Below are 19,904 nucleotides of genomic sequence, written 5' to 3'. Positions count from 1 at the left end.
CAAGCATGTGGGACCAGAAAGGACTGACATGGGATAGTGAACATATACAGAGAAGAGTAGCACAAAAGGTCACAGGTTTGTTTAATATATGGGAGAGTGTCATAGAGATACTGAAGGTGCTAAACTGGAAGACTCTTAAAGATAGATGTAAACTACCCCAAGAAAATCTGTTAACAAAGTTTCAAGACCAGCTTTAAATGATTACTCTAGGTATATACTACAATACCCTATGTATTGGTCACATAGGTATTATGAGGATAAGGTTAGAATAATTACTGCATGCACAGAGGCATTCAATCATTCTTCCACCACTTCATATATGAATGGAACAGGAAAAAACCCTAATAACTGGTATAGTGGGATCTATTCTCTGCAATAAATAAGTGCTGTCACAATATTCGCCTTGCAGCACTCCTCCTTTAGTTTGATGATATAATATGAAGCTAGATTACCTGTCCAGTTAGGAGATACGGACAACAGAATATCACAGAAAATGTGCACAGGATCCCTTTGAAGACAGCTGCCAAGGGCTTGCATCAGATACGTTTTGCTATATTCAGTTGCCAGTATATCTTAATCAGACAGTAAGTCTGACATTAATTGTTGAAACAGTACTGTTGCTGCTGCAAGTGACATGTTGTGACAGTAGATATTTATTTAGTGATGGATTTCTTAAGTTGGAGGCCAAGGTTGCAAAGTGCAGGTTGTAGTCAAAAATAATTTGCATGTACACTCTAAGCTTTTTCATTGACACCCCTGCTGCCAAGCAGTGAAAATAAATCCAATAGCAAAAGTAACTTCAAGTCGGTAGTGATACAACAGTAGTTTACTTCCACAAATGTTTATGTCTTTTTCATTTCCCTCTTTGAAACAAATTCAGTTTTCTGGAGATAGAGTCTCTTCTGTAACAGTTAATTAACAAAATGATTGGACTTCGAATGGACCCTTCTAATGAACTGGCTGGAGCTGACATAATAGAACACGGAGTATATCACACTAGTAATGGAATCACATTTGGTGGAAAAGAAATAAATAAAAGATACAACAGCAAGATAACAGCAGGTAAGTAGTACTTCTACATTCTATTTGCTTGCCCTGCTGGCAGCTACTTGAACAGTAGGCTACAATATGCATTAATATGCACACCATAACTGAATCAAATGAAGTTTTGGTATAAACCAGTAATGAAGAAACTATTCAATAAAATATGATTAAAACTGTTATTTTGATATTCTTGCTCTTAACAGAACTGGTCTAGTGATTGAAAGCATTTCTGCATTCTATTAAAGGTTTATTACTTCAAATACATAGACTGTGTTTATTGACTAAACTAACATGCATAATATCAGTGTTAGAATAGGCCAAACTACAGACAATGATGAATTACTGTTTCTGAAACAAAAAAATAACAATTTCTTCTTTTACATATACTTCATGATGGCAAGTTGCATGGTGCACAAAACACGAAACATCTGAGAGAGTATAAAAACTTGTTATTATTTTAAATTATTATATCTAGATGATAAGTGACATGCATTCGTACATGCTATATGTCTGACCATTACTATCCCTTGGTTCTTCATTTTTATTTTCCTAATTCTTGCCCCAACCAAAAGTATCAAATGATCCAATGTAGGAGACAGTATACTGAAATATACTGTATACTGAAATATGTTTATTACTGTTTAGATTTTTTTGACAGTTCATAACACAATATTTTACTTTCTCTATGTGACTCTTGCTCAAATTCATTCTTAATGCACGTTTTTCAACCTTTATAATTGCAACTAATATTCAGAACTTATTTCCAACTATCAGTACAAAACATAATATCAAATCCAGCTGACAACAGTACTTAATCATGGCTCCTTCTTCTTTTTCACATTCTCCTTACTGTTGGTGTTGTAACATTTTCAACACTTTGTACTGCACTTCAGGAACTTGCTAATGAATAGATACAGAGGAGATGACATTTCTAACCAAGTGGCTGGGTTCTATGTTATGCTGTATTATTTGTATTTCATTTCTGTCATTCTGCAAAAATATAATGCACATGCTGGAACCTCTGAGTCATTGGGTATCTCATTTGCTGCAGATTACAGGTTGTCGAAGCAAAAATTAGAAGATGGTGACAATATCAGTAAACTGTCTACAATTGAGGGAACCGAAGGCAAAGATATCTGGCAGCAGTTAAATAGCATGTCAGGAAAATGGCCTCCATTTCCTCCAAAACATGCATGGCTAGACTAATGTAAGTACCATATCAACATATGTGCTAAGGCTTTCACTGTACACACCAATGATACATAAAGAGTTTACTGTCCTGATGAGCTGTAGTCCATTAGACTTATGCTTCATCCCTGGTGCTTTATTTTGAATTGTGCTGGGAACTGGAAACTCCCCTCCAGTCTTCCACTTGTCTGTGTGTGTGTGTGTGTGTGTGTGTGTGTGTGTGTGTGTGTGTGTGTGTGTGTGTGTGTGTGTGTGTGTGGCACATAAAAATTAAGTGATGTGGCAGTTTACATAAGTGTGATTCATTATCCCAGACTCCTCAGCAGATCTTAGTCCATATCAGCTTCAATGCGCAAATAACAATGACTTCACACTTACCTTTGTTGGACCCGTATATACTTGACTGAAACTGTACAGAACCCTGTGAATAAATGCTCTGTCCAATGCATCCTGTTCATCTTTCACAGGTGAGAGTAGCTGTTTTGTTTTTGTTGTTGGCTTAAATATAGTTCTCACTCTATATTTATCTGGGAATAAATATTACTCTCATAAACAAACAGACCATCTAATTTAAAGAAACTTCAGTACCATACCACAGTACTATCCACAACAGCATCAAGACGCAACTAGGACAAAAATCCAGTAGAAGAGAGAATAGTACAAAATACATGGATTCCAGGGTTACATAAATTTAAAAACAATTTACAGCAAGACACAACAAGGCAAGAAAGGTGAAGCTCCTAACAGCCATTAATATGTGTGAACATGGAAAAGATAAAAAAGGAAGATCTACACCAAACAGTGCCAAATAACAACTCTCAGGGGGGGGGGGGGGACATCAGACCTCTGAAAATGTGTGGCATAATTCTAAGTGAAATGTTAGTGGTGTTGTTAAGACCTTTTAGACCATAGACTATGAACCACATAAGATCTTTTTTAATCAAGCGCATGGATGAAATAAAAATCAGCTGTTTAATTATGGAAAGTGTGGGTATATTTTCTAGAAGTTTTTATTTTGAAGCAACATCTACTTTGTTGATAATTTTAAAATCATTTTATCATGTTATAGAATAAGACATTTCACTGACCTCTACATTAATATCCAAAACCAACATTAGATTCATGTTGCAAATATCATTCCTCTGTAAAAAAAAAAAAAAATGAATAGGGACTACAAACTAGAACACTTTTTCAGAATTGTAACAAAAATGCAGTTAATGGATGCATATTAACTTAAAAAACGTATGACATTGATTGGTACCATAAAATGTAAAACTATTTTCACATCAAAGCAGCTGTTTTGAAGCAATTTGACTTATTCCTGATCTAGAAACACACAAAGAAATTTGCATTTAATTTAAAAAAGATTGGTTACTTATACAGGGTGAGTCAGTAACTATTGCCACCAAGAATAACTCCATAAGTATGATAAGAGCTGAAAATTTTGTGGGACAAAAGTTGCATGGGACAATGGGAGCCATAATATGACACTGGTTTTTTGTTGCTAGGTGGGGTCACGTCAGAGATATGAAGGTCAACTTTGTATTTTTAAATGGGATGCCATAGTTTGGTACTTATTTTCTGATAGCAGCTATCGACACAAATCCAATGATGTGTAACAGTAAGGTCTTTGAAGGTCAATGAAGGTCACAAAGGTGGTATGAACATCCACTTACAGAAGGTGTTCAAGATGATGACCATTGGTATCACAGCAGTGCCACAATCATCTTATCATGGATTGAGTAGTACTCCGTATCACATTGGCACTTAATGAAACACATACTCTGTCAATTCTCTCTCTCTCATATATCATGCAAATAGTAAATATTCACTGAGTACAGCATATCCATCTACTGTGCCATTGACATGTAAACCCCATTCAACGGTTTTGTAATACAACACTAATACGAATGGTAAGGCTAGTATTGTCGAATCAAGTGACTGTGAATGATGTATTCCTTTGCAGAACAAGTCGGTATGCTTATTTATGGAGAATGCCAATGAAATTCAGTGAGGGCTAGATATTTATATGCTGAAAGACATTCTCAACGTACTCACCCTACATGTACATTTAAATATGGGTATGATAATTTGAGAACAACTGGATCTTTAACGCATTAGAAGCATATGTGGCAAGGAAAGTTACTAACGAGGAAATGGTGGTTGGTGCTCTTGCCACTGTGGTTTGAGATCCTCGTCTTAGTTCACGTCAAATTGCAAGGGAATCTAGCATGAGCCACAGTTGTGTGGAACGTATTCTGCATCACCACAAATATCATCCTTCCCATATCAGTCTCCACCAAGAATTAACTGGTGTGGATTGTATGCATCACATTGAACTCTGCCGATGGGCTCAACTTCAGATTTAGAGGGATGACACATTTATTAATTTGATTTCATTTACTGACAAGGCTACATTCACAAACCATGGAAATGTAAATTTTAATAAGATGCATTATTGTGCAACTGAAAATCCAAGTTGGCTGCGGCAAGTTGCACACCAAAAACCATGGTCGGTGAATGCATGGTGTGTGATTCTGGAGGACAGAATTATAGACCCCTATTTCATTAAAGGAAATCTTAATGGAAGGAAGTACATCACATTCCTGAAAGAAACATTAGGTCTGTTATTCGAAGAAATACCTTTAGGAACAAGGAACAGAATGTGGTATCAACAGGACGGGTGTCCAGTACATTTTTTGCTGATGGCTTGAAATGAGTTGCAGAGACAATTCCCAAATCATTTAATTGGACGCGGACGAGATGTGTCGTGGCCAGCTTGTTTACCAGACTTGATACCTCTGGATTTTCTCTTGTGGGGTTTCGTAAAAGATATTGTTTATAAAGACATTCCAACTACACCTGAAGAGAGAACTGTCAGAGCATGTGCTTCGATAAGTGCCAATGTGATAAGGAATACCACTCAATCCATGATAAGATGATTGCAAAAAAGAAGTACCAAACTATAGCATCCCATTCAAAAAACAAAGTTGACCTTCATATCTTTGACGTGACTCCACCTAGCAACAAAAAACCAACATCATATTATGGACCCCATTGCCCCACACAATTTTTGTCCCACAAATTTTTTAGCTACTATCATACTTTCGGAGGTATTCTAGGTGACAATAGTTGGTGACTCACTCTGTATATAAGTCATAATGAACGTTATGTTTAAGGGTGGTCATCAAATGATGATACTTAAATATTTTGGTTTGGTTGAGTAACTGAAAGAGGAAAAAATACTGTACAACAAAAGTATTAATAATGACTGTAACATAATATTTATAAAGAATTGTTAGGATCAACACTAAAGAGAAAAGTATGAAGCAGAAACTTTGACTGAGATGATTAATTACATCTTCAATATTCAGCACTTCAAATCAGATTTCCCGTTGCAACATATTTCATTACTCCTATTCTTAAATATGAAAATAGCATGCACAAAGTTCATTTGCAAATTAAAGAAAAAATGATATGGATTGTTGTCAAAATAGAAACAGTTTAAAGATATATGCAGAAAAGCAGAAAAATATTGTTTTGTATAGATAAGCTCTGCAGATGATGAAGAAATTGATTAAATGTATGATGAGATAAAAGAAATTATTCAGGTAGTGAAGGGAGACGAAAATTTAATAGTCATGGGTGACTGGAATTCGACAGTAGGAAAAGGAAGAGAAGGAAACATAGTAGGTGAAACTGGATTGGGGATAAGAAATGAAAGAGGAAACCGCCTGGTAGAATTTTGCACAGAGCATAACTTAATCATAGCTAACAACTGGTTCAAGAATCATGAAAGAAGGTTATATACTTGGAAGAATCCTGGAGATACTAAAAGGTTTCAGATAGATTATATAATGGTAAGACAGAGATTTAGGAACCAGGTTTTAAATTGTAAGACCTTTCCAGGGGCAGATGTGGACTCTGACCACAATCTATTGGTTATGAACTGTAGATTAAAACTGAAGAAACTGCAAAAAGGTGGAAAGTTAAGTAGATTTGGACCTGGATAAACTGACTAAACCAGAGGTTGTACAGATTTTCAGGGAGAGCATAAGGGAACAATTGACAGGAATGGGGGAAAGAAATACAGTAGAAGAAGAATGGGTAGCTTTGAGGAATGAAATAGTGAAGGCAGCAGAGGATCAAGTAGATGAAAAGACAAGGGCTAGTAGAAATCCTTGGGTAACATAAGAGATACTGAATTTAATTGATGAAAGGATAAAATACAAAAATGCAGTAAGTGAAGCAGGCAAAAAGGAATACAAATGTCTCAAAAATGAGATCGACAGGAAGTGCAACATGGCTAAGCAGGGATGGCTAGAGGACAAATGTAAGGATGTAGAGGTTTATCTCATGAGGGGTAAGATAGATATTGCCTACAGGAAAATTAAAGAGACCTTTTGAGGAAAGAGAACCACTTGCATGAATATCAAGAGCTCAGATGGAAACCCAGTTCTAAGCAAAGAAGGGACAGCAGAAAGGTGGAAGGAGTATATAGAGGGTCTATACAGGGGCGATGTTCTTGAGGACAATATTATGGAAATGGAAGAGGATGTAGATGAAGATGAAATGGGAGATATGATACTACGTGAAGAGTTTGACAGATCGCTGAAAAACCTAAGTCGAAACAAGGCCCCGGGTGTAGACAACATTCCATTAGAACTACTGACAGCCTTGGGAGATCCAGTCCTGACAAAACTCTACCATCTGGTGAGCAAGATGTACGAGACAGGTGAAATACCCTCAGACTTCAAGAAGAATATAATAATTCCAATCCCAAAGAAAGCAGGTGTTGACACATGTGAAAATTACCAAACTATCAGTTTAATAAGTCACAGCTGCAAAATACTAATGTGAATTCTTTACAGACGAATGGAAAAACTGGTAGCAGCTGACATCGGGGAAGATCAGTTTGGATTCCATAGAAATGTTGGAACACATGAGGCAATACTGACCCTACGACTTATCTTAGAAGAAAGATTAAGGAAAGGCAAACCTACATTTCTAGTATTTGTAGACTTAGAGAAAGCTTTTGACAATGTTGACTGGAATACTCTCTTTCAAATTCGGAAGGTGGCAGGGGTAAAATACAGGGAGCAAAAGGCTATTTACAATTTGTACAGAAAGCAGATGGCAGTTATAAGAGTCGAGGGACATGAAAGGGAAGCAGTGGTTGAGAAGGGAGTGAGACAGGGTTGTAGCCTCTCCATGATGCTATTCAATCTGTATGCAGGGTGAGTCGCCTAACGTTACCACTGGATATATTTCGTAAACCACATCAAATACTGACGAACCGATTCCACAGACCGAACGTGAGGAGAGGGGCTAGTGTAATTGTTTAATACAAACCATACAAAAATGCACGGAAGTATGTTTTTTAACACAAACCTACATTTTTATAAATGGAACCATGTTAGTTTTGTTAGCACATCTGAACATATAAACAAATACGTAATCAGTGCCTTTTGTTGCATTGTAAAATGTTAATTACATCCGGAGATATTGTAACCTAAAGTTGATGCTTGAAACCTCCGACGTTCAGTTGCGTGTTGTAACAAACACGGGCCACGGTCGGTGAGCAGCATCTGCAGGGACATGTTTACCATGACAACCACATTTACAAGTGTGGCTGTAGTGCACTGTTGTGGTTTGGTCTAGCTGTCGCAGTGCCCGCATGTAGCGCTTGCTGCTATTGTTATTCTGCATTCGTCTCCGCACGCAGACCAACTGTAGTACACCATGTTACCAGACGTCTGTGATAGTGTAGTGCTGTAGGAACTGTGACCATGGTGTATTCGAACTCTGAAAAGGCAGAGATGATACTCATCTATGGCGAGTGTTGACGAAATGCAGCTGAAGCCTGCAGGGTGTATGCAGAACAGTACCCGGACAGAGAGCATCCAATGTGCCGCACATTGCAAAACAGCTACCGCCAACTGTATGCAACAGGTATGGTCGTAGCACGCAAATGGGTCCGTAACAGGCCCGTCACAGGAGAAGTGGGTGCAGTTGGTGTGTTAGCTGCTGTTGCCATGAACCCACACATGAGTACACGGTGGACTGAGTAAAAGTAGTGTCATACGCATACTGCATCGTCACTGCTTTCACCCGTTTCATGTGTCGCTACATCAGCAATTACATGTTGATGACTTTAATCATCGAGTGCAATTCTGTCAATGGGCATTAACAGTTGCAGTTCTGCCTGTTTATCGATGAAGCAGGTTTCAAAAACTATGGGGCAGTGAATCTACGGAACATGCATTACTGGTCCATGGACAATCCTCGCTGGCTCAGACAGTTAGAGCGACAGCAACCGTGGACTGTAAATGTATGGTGCGGAATCATTGGCGACCTCCTCATTGGTCCTCACTTAATTGCAGGGGCCCAAACAGCTCCAACATACATCGCATTTCTACAGAATGATCTGCCAGCGTTGATCGAAAATGTCCCACTGGAAACGCGTCGACATATGTGGTATCAGCATGATGGTGCACCTGCACATTCCGCAATTAACACTTGGCTGACCCTTGACAGGATGTTCGACGGGCGTTTCATAGGACGTGGAGGACACATAAATTGGCCAGCCCGTTCTCCTGATCTTACACCTCTGGACTTCTTTCTGTGGGGTACGTTAAAGGAGAATGTGTACCGTGATGTGCCTACAACCCCAGAGGATATGAAACAACGTATTGTGGCAGCCTGCGGCGACATTACACCAGATGTACTGCGACGTGTATGACATTCATTACGCCAGAGATTGCAATTGTGTGCAGCAAATGATGGCCACCACATTGAACATCTATTGGCCTGGCATGTCGGGACACACTCTATTCCACTCCGTAATTGAAAACGGAAACCACGTGTGTACGTGTCCCTCACCCCTCATGGTAATGTACATGTGCGTCAGTGAAAAAGACCAATAAAAAGGTGTTAGCATGTGGACATAATGTGCTGTTCCAGTCTCTTCTGTACCTAAGGTCCATCACCGTTCCCTTTGGATCCCTACATAATTCGGTGCTCTCCGATACACACGATCGAACAGCGGAGGAGTGGTACTCAAGCATCAACTTTAGGTTACAATATCTCCGTATGTAATTAAGATTTTACAATGCAACAAATGGCACTGATTACGTATTTGTTTATATGTTCAGATGTGCTAACAAAACTAACGGGGTTCCATTTAAAAAAACGTAGGTTTGTGTTAAAAAACATACTTCCGTGCATTTTTTTATGGTTTGTATTAACCAATTACACTAGCCCCTCTCCTCACATTCGGTCTGTGGAATTGATTCGTCAGTATTTGATGTGGTTTACGAAATATATCCAGCGGTAATGTTAGGTCACTCACCCTGTATTGAGCAAGCTGTAAAGGAAACAAAAGGAAAGTTCAGAGTGGGTATTAAAGTCCATGGAGAAGAAATAAAAACTTTGAAGTTCACCGATTACATTGTAATTCTGTCAGAGACAGCAAAGGACTTGGAAGAGCATTTGAACAGAATGGACAGTGTCTTGAAAGGATGGTATAAGATTAACATCAACAAAAGCAAAACGAGGATAATGGAATGTAGTTGAATTAAGTCGGGTGATGCTGAGGGAATTAGATTAGGAAATGAGACACTTAAAGTAGTAAAGGAGTTTTGCTATTTGGGGAGCAAAATAACTGATGATGCTCGAAGTAGAGAGGATATAAAATGTGGACTGGCAATGATGAGGAAAGCATTTCTGAAGAAGAGAAATTTGTTAACATCGAGTATTGATTTAAGTGTCAGGAAGTCGTTTCTCAAAGTATTTGTATGGAGTGTAGCCATGTATGGAAGTGAAACACGCACAATAAATAGTTTAGACAAGAAGAGAATAGAAGCTTTTGAAATGTGGTGCTACAGAAGAATGCTGAAGATTAGATGGGTAGATCACATAACTAGTGAATAGTGAATAGTGAGGAGGTATTGAATAGAATTGGGGAGAAGAGGAGTTTGTGGCACAACTTGACTAGAAGAAGGGATCAGTTGGTAGGACATGTTCTGAGGCATCAAGGGATCACCAATTTAGTACTGGAGGGCAGCGTGGAGGGTAAAAATCGTGGAGGGAGACCAAGAGATGAATACACTAAGCAGATTCAAAAGGATGTAGGCTGCAGAAGGTACTGGGGGATGAAGAAGCTTGCACAGGATAGAGTAGCATGGAGAGCTGCATCAAACCAGTATCAGGACTGAAGACCACAACAACAACAACATAGATAAGTGCCAGTGAATGATATAAAGTGCTTCTGTTGGAAAACTGAAACACGCAGTGGCATTAAACATAAATTAAGACTGACATAAAACCTAATCTTCATTTGAAATCCAGTTGTTTACTTAACATATTCATACTGGACATGATGATGATCCCTGCCTCTCTCTTGACATCAACTGACCCAACCAGGAATCTATAGTTTAACATGGAATTCAAATCATGGAACAAATTGATTTTTCTCACATACAGAAAGTTTGCAGATAGATTGGTCATGTTAAGCATCATAGTAGACCTAGGCCAAACTTAGGATCAAACCTATTGCATTATAATTACCTATGTGTCAATGCAGAGACATGCAAATGACATTTCATTATAGACCTGCTTCACTTCTTCCTTAAAAATTAAAATAAAAAGAAATAGAAGAGGGAGGGGAATGGAATCTGCCAATGATAGAAAACAAACTCACTGCTCATATGATAAATCCTCAACAACTTCTGAATCTGGTGTGGTAAAGACCTCATCATTTTATCTCACTAACAAAGCTTAAGTGTTACAGAATTAGAGATCTTATCCATTCATTGTTTTTTGTGAGCTTCATAAGGCCTTTGTATTGCCCATAGAATTTTAGCCAATTAAATTAAATAGTTTATCACATTAGTGTATTAAAACCACAGATTCCATACCTGTAAAAGGAAAAAGCAACACTAGCTCATAACAAGTAAAAATAACTTTAAAAGGAAACAAAAATTTATGGAGTCTTACTTCTACCAACATGAAAAAAATAAGTACATCTACCATTAAACAAACAAAATCATGTATGAAGTAGCTCAAGATCCCATTATAGGGAATTGTTATTTTTAATATTTATAAAATACTCAGTAATACATTCTCAGAAACTGGTAACAATTGCACATAACACAAAAGCACTTATCAAAAGAAGAACTACAGTTGAATCACAAAATTAAATTAAAAAATATTATACATCACAGATGATACTCCACAAACCACTATCCTGTACAAACAGAACAAACAATCAAAATTCATTTTCAGGAGAAATTCACCAACTTGTAGAATTTGCAAGGCACATGTAAATCACACTATCCACAAACACACACAAACCCTTCTCTGATAAGATCAAAATACTTTCATTGCCACATCTTAGAAGTAGTTCCATGTGAAAAGAAGACTGCAGATACTCAAAACAGTCTAGTATAATATATTATGAGACACTTCACTTTTGGTATCTACAGTTAACCCTCAAACAAAATTTGTGGATATAAACAGTGAAAGAAATTATCCTGCTATATTGAAATAATAAAGATACAACACTTTTCAGTATTTGTCTGCAGACTTAGCTGCTAAATAAAATTTATCAAGATGTAGATAAATAAGTATAAGCATTCAGGTTTTTAATTTATATAAAATGTAGTCTTTCATCAGTATAATATTGAAAAAAATTATTTCTTAAGTTAAAACTTTAGGATTCTCAGTCTAATTTTTTGAACTTATGCTTTAGTATCCATATGATATTGTGTGCAGTAAGTAATTCCCAGAAACTACCCTTGAGGCATGAGAAGAGATGAGGTGGCTACTATGATGAGTAAAAGTGCAGCAGTTAGTGTTGTTGGATTGAGACTTAAGTCTCTGACATGAAAAGTCTGCACACTACATCTGAGTTGTGAATGGTGTGGTTGATTTTAGGCTGCTCTTAATTATTATGCATGTGTCATCAACAAATACACTATCTGATCAGAAGTATCCAGACACTCTTACGTAATGTGGATTTGACCACTAGATGACATGAGAGGCAGACCAACCAGTAAAAAAAAGATAGAGAATATTATGTTGTCAGTAGAGAAGCAGTAATGGCAGAATGGGTTGCTCAGGAGAGATCAATAACTTCAAATGTGGATTAGTCACTGGATGTCACCTAAGTAACAAATCCATCAGTGCATTTCATCCTTTCTAAGGCTGCCCACATTTACTGTTGTGGTATGACTGTGAAGTGGAAATGTGAAGGAACTGAAGTGGAAATGTGAAGTAACAACCACAATTAAATTAAGACTATGCCACCTTCTTGTACAGTCAGACAGGCACTGTTGAGTGTTGTGTAGGGAACAGTGTACAGTGCTCAAGTATCCCTTCATAAGCCACACATTTCTGTAGTTAATGCTAAGCATTGCTTGAGTTGGTGTAAAGGCTGGTGCTACAGAACAGTAAATGACTGGAAATGAGTGATGTGGATTGATGAATCATGCTATATCCTGCTATAATCTGTTGGAAGTGTCTATGTTTGGTAAATGCCTAGAAAACATTACATGCCATTGTGTGTAGTGCCAACAGTGAAGTCAGAGGATCTGGTGTTATTGTATGGGGGTGTCTTTTGTTGTTATGGTGCTGTCCCCTTATTGCTGTTATGAAATCATTTAATGCAGAAGTGTATGAACACATTTCACAATGCTGTGTACTACACACAGTAGAGGAACAGTTCAGAGGTGGTGATTCTTCATGAGACAATAGTTTGTGGACAGTAACATTCATGAAAAGGACTGGCCTGCCCAGAATTCTGACCTAAATTCAGTGGAATGCCTTTTGGATGAGTTACAATGCTGACTTCACTCTAATCCCTAGCATCCAATATCACTACCTTCTCTGGTTCTGACTATTGAGAAAGAATAGGCTGTCATTCCTCCACAGATGTTCAGAATCCTCACCGAAAGTGTACCCACAAGAGTTCAAGTCATCAAAAAGCTAAAGGGTGGGCATACCCCATATTACTGGCCAATAATATGTGTTCAGATACTTTTGATGGGATAGTTTATAGAAGAATCTGACAGAGCACTGAAAGACCTAAGTTGAAACAAGGATCCAGGAGTGGTTAACATTCAAACTACTGATAGCCTTGAGAGAATAAATCATGACAGAACTCTGTCACCTGGTAAGCGAGATGTATGAGATATTCGAAATACCCTTGGACTTCAAGAAGAGTATAGTAACTCAACTCCAAAGAAAGCAGTTGCTGACAGATATGACTAGTACCGAACTATCGTTTTAATAAGTCATGGATGCAAAATACTGACATGACATCTTTACAGAAGAATGGAAAGATTGGGAGAAGCCTACATCAGGTAAGATCAGTATGGGTTTCAGAGAAATGTAGGAACATGCGAGGCAATACAACCTCTCTTAGAAGATATGTTAAGGAAAGGAAAACCTATGTTTATAGTGTTTGTAGGCTTACAGTAAGCTTGTGACAATGTTAGCTGGAATACTCTCTTTGAAATTCTGAAGGTAGCAGCTGTAAAATACAGGGAGAGAAAGGCTATTTACGAATTGTACAGAAACCAGATGGCACTCATAAAAGTCAAGGGACATGAAAGGGAAACAGTGGTTGATAAGGGAGATAGTGAGACAGGTTTGTAGCGTATTACCAATTTTATTCAATCTGTACATTGAGCAAGCAGTAAAGGAAACAAAAGAAAATGTTGGAGGAGAATTTAAAGCCAAGGAAGAAGAAATAAGAACTTTGAGTTTTGCCGATGTTATTGTTTCTCAAAGACAGCAGAGGACTTAGACGAACAGTTGAATGGAATGGACAGTATCTTGAAAGAAGGATATAAGATGAGCAGGATCATAACCAAAACAAGGATAGTGGAACATAGTTTAATTAAATCAGGTGATGCTAAGGGAACTAGATTAGGAAATGAGACACTTAAAGCAGTAGACGACTTTTGGTATTTGGGTGGTAAAATAACTGATGATGGCTGAAATAGAGAGAATACAAAATGTAGACTGACAATGGAGAGAAGAGTGTTTCTGAAGAACAGAAATCTGTTGACACTGAATATAGATAAGTGTCAGGAAGTCTTTTCTGAAAGTATTCGTACGGAGTGTAGCTATGTATGGAACTGAAACAGAGATAATAAACAGTTTAGACAAGAAGAGACTAGAAGCTTTTGAAATGTGGTGCTACAGAAGAATTACATGGGTAGATCATGTAACCAATGAGGAGGTACTGAACAGAATTGGGGAGAAAAGAAATTTGTGGCACAACGTACCCAGAATACAGGGTAGGTTGATAGGATATATTCTGAAATGTCAAGGGATCACCAATTTAGTAATGGAGGAAAGTATGGTGGGTAGAGGGAGACCAAGAGATGAATACAGTAAACAGATTCAGCAGGATGTAGGTTACAGTAGTCATTTGGAGACTGAGTAGCTTGCACAGGATAGAGTGGCATGGAGAGCTTCATCAAACCAGTCTTCAGACTGAAGACCACAACAACAGCACAGTCTATTACACTTTCTTAAAGTAATTGAAAGGTAATTTATAGAGATTAGAAAGTCATACATGCCCACCACAAAACCTTTTTAAGGTTACACATTTTATTGCCCCCCATTCTGACTTTAGATTTATTCCTGTAATGCAGTTTGTCAATGTAACCACTTACTTTCTGTTGTGATGGTAAGATACCGTTGATAAAAGTGAGATTCCTTTAATTTTAATGCTCCAAGTATAATTTTATGGTCCACACAATGGTAAGGTTACAGAATACACTAACAGGATAGTTTTTCTTTCGAGCTCTTCTCAGATATTCATCTGGTTTACGTCATCCAGATGGTGCAATATTTCAGCATCCTGACTTTTGCTATCCTCATGCAGTTTTGATGACTGGCATCAGGACTCCTGAAAATGGTGACAAGTCAGCTTGCAAAACTATCTCACCATTTGCATTACACCATCTCACTGAATGCCCAAGAAGAATTAAAATTATTATATAATGGGAAAATTTAAAATCACACACAGTTTTTCTTGTTTATCTCTGCCAGTGCTTAGTTTGTGAGGTCATATACAGTTTATGAAAACACAACTAAATGGCAGTTAGAAAACTGCATTGTGAAAGACTATGTCAGCATTCTGTTGTAAATCACTTTGCATAAAGGAAGGGAAACTATGTAAGTAGGGGTGATTTTCTAATTTCAGTTTGAACCACTTGTCACAGTTTGTCAGGAAGTTACCCTTGAGTCACTGATTTATTGCAAAGATACCTAGATCAAGATTTCATGTTGTAATAGGTATACTATCTCTATAGGTACACCATCTCAAACAGAGAAACTACAATTTCTTACATACTTAATAATTTAGTTAGTTACTCAAAAATCATATTTTTGAAACTTATGTCTGTCAGTGAAGTAAATGGTATCTGAAGGATTTCTGCAGTATGGTTTTATTGTTGGTTCTTCATTGGTAGGTGCAATATGATGGTATCATAGCAGCTGGTGACAAATGATTTCAGTGTGTCATTATTGCTTGGTTATTCAGTTGTATTTGCTTCACTCTCCTGCTGTTTGTCCATAATAAGTTGACAGATTGGTTGGTGGTTATTGCGAATAGCATGAGGTGTGTCTTGTCCTCACATTAGGACTGCTGAATCAATATCAGCTGCTTGCCACAGTTGTGGCACCATTATGCTTAACAATGTGTACAACAATACTTCATATGTATGGGCAGCTCAATGTTGGCAGCACTTGGAAATAAATGAATATCTTTTAAATAGTGCCATATTCTCCACTTCTGGCAGCACCAGTAAAATCATCAAGTAATCATTGACAAGCATTATTTTGTGGTATAATCTATACAACATAACACACAAATGCATTTATGACTTTATTAATTTCATATTTCTATTAATGAGTAAGGAACTGTAAATAATGACTTTTCCAAAATACAGGGTTACTTCTTATGTGACATCCTACCCAAATTTTATAGTATGAAGATCCAGCTTAAAATATGTTTAGGTCTCATAAATAATCCTGTTCCAAAAATCTAGTTAGTAAAATTGCAGAAAAGATAAACGCATATTTAATGTAATACCTGTCATTGGCCCCAGTGCCACTAAGTTTCTATAAAATATGAAAGGCTGATACAGCTTTGTCTACAACTAATAAACTATCATTATAAAAATCCTATTCACTTTCAGTAGGGGCTGATTCTAATTTATGAGCTGTGTCAATCAGTTAGCCACCTAGTTCCTATCTGTCCAACCTATAAAATGTATTTTTCACCTGTTGGTATCTGCAGAATACTTCTAGTTACATAGAGCAAGGTATCTATTTTTGCTTCATCACAACTTTTAAAATACTGAGTGTGTCCAAAATGTTCAGTGCACAGTATATCAAACAGAAATAAAATAGAAGATACAAACCAAATACTTTTATTCACCTTGAAAACAATATTCATTGGCCACAAAACATATTTGCAATATTTATGCTGCTGTAAACTGTCAGCAAAAGTTTCTTTTGTGATAGAATAAATCATTGAAGTCATGCATCTTTGGATGTCCATCCAAATTCCGTGTGAATAACTGTCCCGTTGGACTATTACTATCACTTACCATACACCAGACTGAACCACATTAAGAGACCAATGTAATCTTTAGACTGAAATTGACCTTTGTCAAATGAGTTGCCTGCAAACAAGCATTCCAGTGTTGGCTTTGGACCTCTGATCTTGGCATCTTCCTATGAAATTACTCAGAGCCACATAGTTTGATGTAATAATATAGTTAATATGTAACAACAGATTAACAGGGACCTGAAAATGAAATCAACACACTCAATCAATCAATCAATCAAATTTTATTGTCATTCAGCTCATAAAGCAATAGACAATGTCAAGATAACTTACATTTTTAACATTGACTACTAAATACAATTTACGAGGGGCGTTCAGAAAGTAAGCTCCGATCGGTCGCGAAATGGAAACGACTATGAAAATCCGATAAAGCTTTGCACAGATGTGTTGGGTAGTGTCTCTAGTATAACTCCAGTTAGCATCACGTCGCTCTTCTCATTTCTGAGCTCGCAGTGAGTGCGTAAAGATGTCTAGAAAATAGTGTCTGCCGCCAAGTACGAGGGCCTGGTGAGAAATTTCGCCTGAAGCTATGCAGCTAACATTACATAACTGTCATGCTGTTTCTTCTTCAAGACAATTCTCAGCCGCATTCTGCAGGGGCAATGAAGATGCTCCTGCATCGTTTTCAAATGGAAATGTGAGATTACCCACAATACAGTCCGCAGTTGTCTCCCCCTGAATTTCATCTCTGGTCACATGAACCGCTGTCTTTGAAGACAACATTTTGACACAGACAACAAGGTGTAGGCCAGTGTGGAGAATTGGCGGAAAGCACTGGCGGCTGCCTTCTATGATGAGGCTATTGAAAAGTTGGTACAACGCTATGACAAAAGTCTAAGTCAGAACGGCGACTACGTAGAGAAGTAGCTGAAAGGTGTAGCTAATTGTTACAAGTAAAACATTTCTGATGTTCACTGTGGTTTCAATTTGGCAATCAATCGGAGCTTACTTTCTGAACAGGCCTCGTAGTTTGGATTACATAAGGCCATCCGCTAGATACAGTGTTGAAAGACAGTATTTTCAGTTTCAAAAAATTCATCTACTGTGTAGAAAGGATTATTTACTAGCATTCTGTACAACTTAGCTTTGAAGATATTGACAGGTAACTGTTTTAAATCTATACTTAACTTATTGTACAACTTAAGTCCAAGAAATAAATATGAATTCTGTGACTTGGATAGTCTTTGATATGGTACATCTAAACATGATTTGTTCCTGGTGTTATGGCTATGTACATCCCTTCTTAATGATATATTTGAAATATTGTTCCTAACGTACAATAGAACATTATAGATGTACAAGTTTATTACTGTGAGGCATCACAATTTAACAAACAAGAGTTTACAGTGTTCTAACTTATCTGAGTCAGTTATTATTCTTACTAATTTTTTTTGTAAAAGTAGAATGCCCTTTACATGACTACTATTGCCCCACAATAAGATTCCATATGATATGATACTTTGAAAGAAAGCAAAATATGCTGATCTACTTAACTATTAGGGACATGTCTTTTTAAGTTTCTAATTATATCTAAAAACAAAGATGATGTGACTTACCAAATGAAAGTGCTGGCAGGTCGACAGACACACAAACAAACACAAACATACACACAAAATTCAAGCTTTCGCAACAAACTGTTGCCTCATCAGGAAAGAGGGAAGGAGAGGGAAAGACAAAAGGATGTGGGTTTTAAGGGAGAGGGTAAGGAGTCATTCCAATCCCGGGAGCGGAAAGACTTACCTTAGGGGGAAAAAAGGACGGGTATACACTCGCACACACACACACACACATATCCATCCACACATATACAGACACAAGCAGACATGAAATATGTCTGCTTGTGTCTGTATATGTGTGGATGGATATGTATGTGTGTGCGAGTGTATACCCGTCCTTTTTTCCCCCTAAGGTAAGTCTTTCCGCTCCCGGGATTGGAATGACTCCTTACCCTCTCCCTTAAAACCCACATCCTTTCGTCTTTCCCTCTCCTTCCCTCTTTCCTGATGAGGCAACAGTTTGTTGCAAAAGCTTGAATTTTGTGAGTATGTTTGTGTTTGTTTGTGTGTCTGTCGACCTGCCAGCACTTTCATTTGGTAAGTCACATCATCTTTGTTTTTAGATATATTTTTCTTACGTGGAATGTTTCCCTCTATTATAACCATAAATTTCTAATTAAATAGATAACTCTTGAGAGTCTGGCAGATAAATGTTTGATGTATGGTTCCCATGTCAACTTGTTGTCTACTATAACACCTAAAAATTTTATACTTTCTATGTCATGATTCTCTCTTAAGCTAAAGGAAAGTGCCTGGGTCTTACTTTCATTTAGTACAAAATCGTTTGCTCTAAACCATAATGAAGTCTGAGCAAGGGTATCTTTAACTAAATTTTTTAGTGTGTTTAAATCTGAGCTTTTATTTAAAAAAGTTGTGTCATCGGCATAAATTATTGTGTGAGAGTTTAAAAAAGATGGCAGGTCATTAATCATAAGTAAAAACAATAGAGGTCCACGTACTGAGCCCTGTGGCATGCCGGACCTAACATTAATCAGATCTGACTTCTCCCTGTTAATGCATACAACTTGTTGGCGGTTCTCATGGAAGGATTTAATCATTTTTATGCTGCTATTAGCAAAACCATAATAGGATAGCTTATTCAGCAAAGTATCATGGTCCTCACAGTCAAACGCTCTGCTCAGATCACAAAATGTAGCCTGAGCAAATCCCCTAGCCTCAAACACATCCAGAACATATTTTATGAGAGAATCCATAGCATCTGTTGTGGATTTACCTTTCATGAATCCATATTGTTTGTCACTTATTAAGTTTAAGTTATCTAAATATGTGCTAACTTGATTATACATAATTGTTTCAAGAATTTTTGAGAAAACAGGAGTTAACGATATTGGTCTGTAACTAGCAGGACAGTTCTTATCACCTTTCTTATATACTGGGACCACTCTAGATATTTTTAGTACGTCAGGAAACTTGTTTTCAGCTAGACATTTATTTACACAGTAGGT

General features: G+C 37.4%; 1 protein-coding gene across 1 annotated transcript in view; it reads left to right on the top strand.

The window, feature by feature from the left end:
- LOC126249172 (putative ammonium transporter 2) overlaps positions 1 to 19,904 on the top strand; it is a 302,811-nt gene that overhangs the window by 267,298 nt on the left and 15,609 nt on the right. Inside the window, exons 9-10 of the mRNA XM_049950828.1 lie at positions 912 to 1,062; positions 2,096 to 2,201. Coding sequence (XP_049806785.1) covers positions 912 to 1,062; positions 2,096 to 2,201 — 257 coding nt within the window. The remainder of the gene's footprint in view (positions 1 to 911; positions 1,063 to 2,095; positions 2,202 to 19,904) is intronic.

This window comes from Schistocerca nitens, chromosome 3, assembly GCF_023898315.1.
Source record: "Schistocerca nitens isolate TAMUIC-IGC-003100 chromosome 3, iqSchNite1.1, whole genome shotgun sequence".
NCBI lineage: Eukaryota > Metazoa > Arthropoda > Insecta > Orthoptera > Acrididae > Schistocerca > Schistocerca nitens.
This window is presented reverse-complemented; position numbering and strand designations above follow the sequence as displayed.